At 48.0% G+C, this 8,063-nt stretch overlaps 1 protein-coding gene across 3 annotated transcripts in view; it reads left to right on the top strand.

The window, feature by feature from the left end:
• The first annotated feature begins 3,976 nt into the window (after nt 1-3,976).
• Erbb4 (erb-b2 receptor tyrosine kinase 4) overlaps nt 3,977-8,063 on the top strand; it is a 1,055,862-nt gene continuing 1,051,775 nt past the window's right edge. For 2 of the 3 annotated variants that reach the window (XM_075951135.1, XM_075951137.1), the window contains exon 1: nt 3,977-4,755. In XM_075951135.1, the coding sequence (XP_075807250.1) occupies nt 4,674-4,755 (82 nt within the window). In that variant the 5' untranslated portion in view covers nt 3,977-4,673. The remainder of the gene's footprint in view (nt 4,756-8,063) is intronic. The other variant, XM_075951136.1, reaches the window with a different exon arrangement.

The following is an 8,063-nucleotide window of genomic DNA, read 5'->3' as shown; positions in this document are numbered from 1 at the left end:
TACCCATTTTTTTTAAAGACAAGGCAATGGACATAAGTTAATGAAGTGAATTACTTGAGATCACAAAATAACTTGGATAATGATGGACAGAAGGTAAAATTAAGATCCTAAACATATGTTTAAATGATCAGGAGAAGCGAACTGATTCATACTATAGTCTCGCTTCCTTATTTGACTTCAATTTGTATTTATGACCAATGGGCGAGAAATATTTATTTATTTTCTGTTTTTGTTTTTTGAGACAGGGTTTTTCTGTGTAGCTTTGGTGCCTGTCATGGAACTAGCTCTTGCAGACCAGGCTGGCCTCAAACTCGCAGAAATCTCCCTGCCTGTGCCTCCGCAGTGCTGGGATTAAAGGCCTGCGACGAGGTTGGAAGATAGTGTCAAAGATTATATTAGACAGTTTCTATTGCGGTGACAAAATATCTTAGCAAGTCAAATGAAAAGTAGTGATGCATGTTGGCTCATGGTTTTAGATATGTTTGCTTATGATATGGACTTTGAGGCAGGGAGTATGCAGTCAAACAAAGCTGCTCTCACCTATGTCTGCCAGGAAACAAAACAGAAAGACTCAAGGAGGGGATATGCCTTCAAAGGCATAGCGCATCTCCCCTCATTGGCTCAGAGATGTACTTCATTAACCAAGGGCCCACCACTGGATGTCTCAAGTTAATATAATTACCGTCCTTGTGATCTAGTTATCTCTCAATAGTACCACTAGCTGAGGGGGTGGAGGTGAGGAGGTAAACCTGCAACATTTGGGTCTTTTGAGGTGACTCTTCATAATCAAACCATAATGGGATCTTAATTCCACATGCTAGTCCTTCTATAACTAGCAGCATTGAATCACCCATGAAAGGGCAAGGGATGACACAAAATATCAAGAAATAAAGGTCGGTGTTGGGAATATGGCTTCATTCAAGGGACGTGATGAGAAGATAGACCAGAAAACGAGCGTAGCCCATGTGAAAACACCCTTCTTAAGGAGAATGTGGACCTGCACAATCTCATTCAACTTACAAAGGTTTTTTTCCTCATTCCGTACAGTTCTAGTTTCAGATAACAGAATGAAAACCGAACTAGATTAACGAAAACACTATGTGGAGAGCTTGAATACTCTCCAGACCCATCTGGACTTTTGTTCTTTTCAAACGACAGCTTCACTCTTTCTCATGGCACAGACAGACTGAATGTGAACCTTTTCTTTCCCAGAAACAAAAATCCCAGGGAAGAGACTTGGGAGAAAGGACTATCCCCCATCTCTTCAGTAGTGCCTGAGGCATTTTTGTTTGTCTCTTGCGTCTGACTTATAATCACTAGAGTGTTGCAAAAATGGGTGCATTTCCAGAATCAGAACATAAGAACTGAGGGAAGGGGTGGTGAGCAAATCATTCCAGTTCCTTGTCTGGAGTTTGCTAAATATCAAGTGAATTAGGTCCTCCCACCCCAGGTTTTAAGTCTCAGCAACACATTTTAGTCTACTGATAAGAATTTATTAATATGTCACACAGGAAAGTGGGGGAAACACAGAGATCTATTTCTGCCTCGGGCAATTCAGATAGCATGTCCTTCCCATACCAGGTAGAAAATGTTCTCTGTGATAGTGTTCCTCCTTCTGATGACTTAGCAGACATGGGAAGCTGAAGAGAGCAGACATATAAAGCCCCAATTTGGGGGAATTTTCCCTCCTTCTTATGGCACGTTCTCTCTACATCTGTTTCTGATATTGCATTGATCTTAGCTAGGCTCTGAAACAGGACACTAGTCACTGCTCACTATGACATGCTTCTGTAAATCACAGCTTTCATGTCCATTTCGGAGGGTTGAAAGACGTTATTCTAATGGCCGGGTATTGTTCAGTGTTTCACTAACTCAGAACTGGGAAACTACAGGTCAAGACTACCTGAACTGAGATTTAGGTGTAAATTGTGGGTGCACTGACCGCTTAATTGGTGGAAATAGTGTATGACCTCTACAGAGATAGTAAGACCTATGGATTGTAACTAAACAGTCCTTTGGCCACGAATTATTCGATAAAACATGAAAGAAACTGGAACATATATAAGGGTCCTGCTATAGATGGGCAATAATAACAGTATGAGGAGTTTTTTACTTTCTAGGACTGAGAGTTGAATCTAGGGTTTTCACACATGTCTTAAAGATCGGTGCAGACAAAAAACGTCACCACAACTGGCAAAACTAGACAACAACTTAAAATACATCTAATCTTTATCTCACAATCAGAGCTACAATGTAGTTGTTATAATTTGTTTGCTTATACAAAAAATAACTGTCACCAGAAACAGGACTCAAACAAAATGTAGAACATTGAACTCCCTCCAGTCCCCTAGAAATAGCTTGTGTTTTCTTACTTAAATTGCTATTGTGGTGACAGATGTGAAAGTAAGCAGGTTTTCTAGAGAAGAGATACCTGAAGGTAATCATAAGCTGATGAAGACAGGCAAGCGGGCCTGAGCATGCCCTGAATGAGAAGAAAGAAATCTGAGGCAGAAGGCGAGGAAGAAGGAAGCAGAAGTAACTCCCCAGCCCTGTGTGTGCACCTCTGCCGTCAGCGACGTTCTAGACAAGCCTCCATCTCTTTCTCTGGGCTTCGTGTTTCCCTGCCCTAAGCTGCCTCTGGGTAAAATGCACGTTCAGCTTGTTCGACCTGCAGTGGGCCTGTTACATGCAGTGGGTCCAAGAAAACCTTTTGAGCTTCAGCCTTCTGTTATTGCCGCTTGCAGCCGCTTGGAAATTCTTAAGGGATGGGCTCACAGGCAGAAGATGTGGGAGACCAGTGAGTGGTGCTTGAAGAACCAGGGTGGTTCTGTTCTAAAGCACCCTTGATATTTCACATTTATTTAATCGCTGCTTATAGAGACGGCAAAGAAAATGCCTACATAGAATTATACCCTTCCACATAGCAAAGCTGTAACCCCGGCTCTCTAAGGGCTGCAGCCCAGGCTCGGAGAGGTTTAGAACTGTGGTCCTGCAGTCCACAGCAGCGCCTTCCAGGACATTTTTAGGCTTAGAGAAACTGGTCTCACAGCTATCATTGACACGGAAATCACATACTCTGCAAAGTGATAACAAGGACAAGGCCTCAAACTGGCTGTGCTATGGACTAAGCCTAATGTCTTGAGTCCGATAGTGACGACCTGACCTCCCAAACTCCTTCAGAGTGGACCGCGTAGGCTTGATATAGTTTGCATAATTTCAGAATGGAAGGATGTGGTTTTACAAATACGGAATTTTAGATCTGCACAGTGTCATCTTCGGAAGGTGGGAGAGATGGCACCTTTGGAAAAGGAAATACTGTTAGGTTTCAGCTTACCTGCGAGGCTGCTGGTTACCTACATCTTCGGAAGGTGGGAGAGATGGCACCTTTGGAAAAGGAAATACTGTTAGGTTTCAGCTTACCTGCGAGCCTGCTGGTTACCTACAATATCTATTTTAAAATACTAAGCTTGGAACGTAATGGGGTTCTGGAGAGGAACCGAGATACTTTGTCCAAAGCAACGTCAACTTTGCATTTCCAGAAAAGTCCTGTGTATGGACTGACACCTCGGAGCAATAATAAAGAAGGTATTTTCTTGTATCAAAAAAAAAAAAAATCGTCCGACCAGCATAGCCTCCGGGATACTGATTACTCCTCGGGCCAGCTGTCCCGGGCCTTTGCTAGGGAAGCCACAAGGGAAGCGTTTCATACAGTGAATGCCATTGGGCCTTTCAGATTTCTTTTCCCCCCCAAACCACCAGGCAGCTCCCTCTGCCTGACAGGTGTTTTCCCAACTCTAGAGGCCAAGGATTTTGGGGAGTGTCTGAGCCAATAAGAGTTCTCCTTGGGGGGGAGGGCGTGGCTACATGGTCAGAGCAGGGGCGGGGCTTGTGCAGCTGAGGAGAGCCTAGCTGGTTGCGTGGAGGGTTGTTTGATTTCCACCCCCTCTTCTTTCTTTTTTTTTTTCTCTCTCTCTTTTTTTCATTCTCCCCGAGTCTTATTAATTTCTCTGTGGGGCTGCGGCTGGAGACCGTGGAGCGTTGGAAATGACGCTCGGAGCTTTAATTACCGCAATGGCTGGACAAGTGTGAGGAAAACTGACAGGGGGAAAAAGGAGGACAGGATCGAGGAGAAGCAAAGAAGCACCCCCACCCCTTCTCCTTTTCCCTCCAGATTTGGACCGGAGGTGCAAAGAGATTGGAGAGAAAGCTGAACATAGCCCGGCTTTGGGGGAGAGGCCGGAACCCTGCCGCCTCTTTGCAATCAACTTTTTTTGGAAGCCTTTTTTCCCTCTCTTCTTTTTATTGTTGACCAACCAGTGAGAGAGGGGGAGCGAGCGAGCGAGAAAGTGAGGAGGGAGCGAGCGAGCGGAGGATCACTCGGGGAAATAGCTGTACAGTCCTGCCTGGAGCACCAGCCGCACAGCACAGTCGCGCTCACTCCCACCGGCGCGCACTCTCCCGCGGTCCCTCGCCGGGTCCCCGGGTCCCCGGGCCCTGGAAGCCACCGGCTCACTCGCCAACCCCGGGAGCCCGTGCACCGCGCGCGCCGCGCCCGCCCCCCTCGCGCTCCCCACGCGCTCCCGGCTGAGGGGGAAAAGCTCCTCCGCGTGCCCGCAAGGGGCTATGCCATTTGGACATGTAATTGTCAGCGCCGGATCTGAGACTTGCCCAAAATGAAGCTGGCCACGGGACTGTGGGTCTGGGGGAGCCTTCTGGTGGCAACGGGAACCGTCCAGCCCAGCGCTTCGCAGTCAGGTGGGTCGCGCGGTCTCGCCGTTCCCTCTCGCGCTCCAGCTGTTGAACCCGCCACCGCCTCGGGTGGTTCCTTTCTCCTTTTCGGCCCCATGTCACCCACTGGATCCCAGGCTCGAGGGACCAGAGGGACTGGGGCTTCTGGCTTGGGTCGCCCCTCGCTCCAACCCAAACTTACCTTTATGTGCGTGCGTGCGTGTGTTTTTACTGATGCTGCAGATGAGTCCGCTTTCCTGACTCCCCCGGTATTATTTTCCGCCCCCCTCCGTCTTTAGCCCCCTTCTTTATTTCTCGCGCGTTTTCTGGGAGCCTAAGCGGGATCGCTTCTGGTGGCGCCCGTTGTTCGGGACGTGGGAGACAGGAGCTGGTCAGTGGAGGTTCCTTCCTCTTCGAGCTGGGCAGGCGAAAAAAAAAAAAAGAGAAAGAAAAAGAAGAAGAAAAAAAAAACAAACAAAACCAAACCCAGATAGAATTGCTACACCTCTTCGGCCACAGAGATGTTTCTAGGCTGCTCCTGCCCGGCCTTCCTGGGGTGCAGGGCTGCAGCGGGTGGAGCGCGGGCCGGGAGCCCGGCTTGGCACCTGAGCGTGCTTGCGTGCAGCGGCCAGCTCGACTCTCCCGTACCCGGCTGGGTCACCCGGGACGCGGAGCCCGGCCCTGGCAGCTGGAGCGCACCGGACCCGCGCCTAGGCCAGGAGCCCGGGTCACTGGGCTTCTCCATTGACATCCCGGAGCTGTCTTGCAATTGACTTTGGGGTCGCTTGTTCTCCTGCCTGCAGGATCTCTTTAAAAAAAAAAAAAAGTCTCCTAGACCAAGCACAGAGCCCGACCTTCCCGCCCGGTGCAGGGCTTGCTCCCGGAAGAGTTCTAACTTGAGGTTGGCCTGAGTCCCTCCAACTTCTGTTTACTGCCCTGCGGGGCTGCTGAGCCCACGGGTGGCGCTCAGTGACTTAGTCCGAGGCGGGCGCCGTGGCGGCGCCCTGAGATCGGCCGCTGTTGGCCCAAGCGCTGCAGTCCCAGGTATTTGGACAGAAAAAAAGAACTAATTGAGTCCAAGAGGTGTCACTGGCATGCTGGGACGTCCAGGGCCAATGACAGCAGCTCCGGTGCCTTGGAGCTCAAAGTTTTTTTTTTTTTTTTTTTTTTTTTTTTTTTGACACTTGGGAGTTTCCCCGGGATAAGAGGAGGGAATAGGAAAGGACCAAGGAGAACCGGTGTATCTGATGCGACCAAAAGGGCTGAGAAGAGGGCTTTTGGAGAGGCAGAGAGATTTCCGGAACCTTCCGGGGCTGGTGGCGGGAGTGTGGGAGTCAGCTTGAAGAGATAAAGCGTTTAGGAGCGGTGACAGGGAGAGCTTTAGGTCCCCAGAGGGTGTCCTTCTGACCTCACCAAGAAGGCAGCAGCTTGCTAGTTTTCCCGCTCCGCCCCCACCCGCGCCTCCTCCTCCTCCTTGCCTAGTAAATAACAAGTTACAGTCTTAGAGCCGTTCAAAATGACCTTCGAAAGGCACATGTGCGCCGTTTGTGCTGGCCGTTCGCACACTCCCAGTGACTCCGAAATTCTTCGTGCATACCAGCTATGGTGCTCCAGTCACCTCTGGAATCACAGCAGCCAGGACTTGAGATTCCAGGCGGCCGCCTAGATACATGCTTCTCCTGGCTACCCACTCGGAGCTTTTCGCCTTTCCCCTCAATGGGCTGATTATGCACATTGGCCCATTCAAAAACACTTGCTACTGTCACGCAGGCTTAGCCGAGAGGAATTTGTATCAGGCCACCCTACCAGGGGGCTGTCTGGCGTAGCCTGGGCCGCTGGGGGATCCCAGCTTCAAGTCCGCAGCAATTTAGTATTAACTGTGCAGTTCCCGGTAGGGCTATGCCGAAAAGCCCTTTTCAATATTTAGGCAAGGAATGTAATCCAAATTAGTTCTGCAGCTGTCCCCTTCCACGTCTCAGACGACACCAGCTTGCGCCCTAGCTCTGCTCTGCTCTTTTCCCTGGACGAATAGTCAGACCCACAAGTGAGCCCATTTAGAAGCACGAGGATTAGCGTGCCATTGTTGTTCCGTGTGTGACTCTGTACTTGAAATTCTGGGGGCACAAAAGAGAGCCTCACTTGTTCAAAACACAAAGTGATCTAGATGAAAGGGCCGCACAAAGAAAGGCTCTTGGGTGCATCCCTGCTATAATTGCAACAAGCGTACTTGGGTGATCTATTGGAAACTGTCAGTGCCCCCAGGGACTTTTTTTTTTTCCAGGCGCCCCACCGCACCTGGCAGAGAAAGTTCAGTTTGTTTTAATGTAGTGCTATGATAAAACACGTAGCTGTCTGGTGAAAGCGAGCCTCGGTGTTTGTGGCGGTGCTTGGATGTGTGTGACTGTCTATCCAAGTAAATACATACTGCGCGTTTCCTCTCTCGCGGTTAGCAGTCAGTAGCAGTTTGGAGGAGTTTGTTTTGGTCCAAATGAGAAATTAAGTGCGGATAAGTAAACTAGGCTGCCAGAGGGCGACAAGATGTTGAGTGAATTGCTTTTAGATGAAACAAATTAAGGAAACGAGGGAAGACAATCTGCTTTTCGCATTATTAGACACGCTTGGAGTTCAGGGGAGAGGGGCATATTTTTGAAATGCTAATTTCTTAAGCAGAAGGAATGCACCTTATTTACTGCTGTGTGTGAACGGAATAAAACATACAGTGTGAGATTCTCTCCCACGATCTTCAAGACTTTCTTGGGAAAACTGTACATAAGAAAATTTGTTTTTATTCTGCTTGAGGGAAACCAAGTCAGCTTTCGAGTATTTTAAGATAATACCGAAGAATTTTTGACTCATTACTGGTGATAAATTTTATCTATAAATGTTTTTAGCTTAAGGCCTTTATATGGCAATTCCACTCGAAGGAGTTAAAGTGTTTGCCTTCTTTCTATGGTGGGACTTAGCAATATCGCTGCTGTACTGAAATAAAAATATCCAGTGGTGTTGAAGTGACATCCTCCTAAGCCCCAATATGTGATGGACAAGTTCATTCTCGTCTTCATGTGCAAGTTACATAGTCCCCTTGCTTTTCATTTAATTAAAGTGCACACATCTCCTACAAACTTAAGGTATATTATTTTACTCAAACTTTAGGTGGTATTTTACATAGGAGAAGGAAACATTAATAAAAGTTAAATGATAGAAATACTGCAGAGATTCTCTAGAACATACCAATTGTCTCTCCAATGTATTTGCAATGAGCATGCCCACGGGTAGACTATCATAGCCCCTTTGTTCCTTTAATTTTGAAGACCATGCATGTGTACACAAGAGAG

This window comes from Microtus pennsylvanicus, chromosome 17 (genome assembly GCF_037038515.1).
Source record: "Microtus pennsylvanicus isolate mMicPen1 chromosome 17, mMicPen1.hap1, whole genome shotgun sequence".
NCBI classification, from domain to species: domain Eukaryota; kingdom Metazoa; phylum Chordata; class Mammalia; order Rodentia; family Cricetidae; genus Microtus; species Microtus pennsylvanicus.
This window is presented reverse-complemented; position numbering and strand designations above follow the sequence as displayed.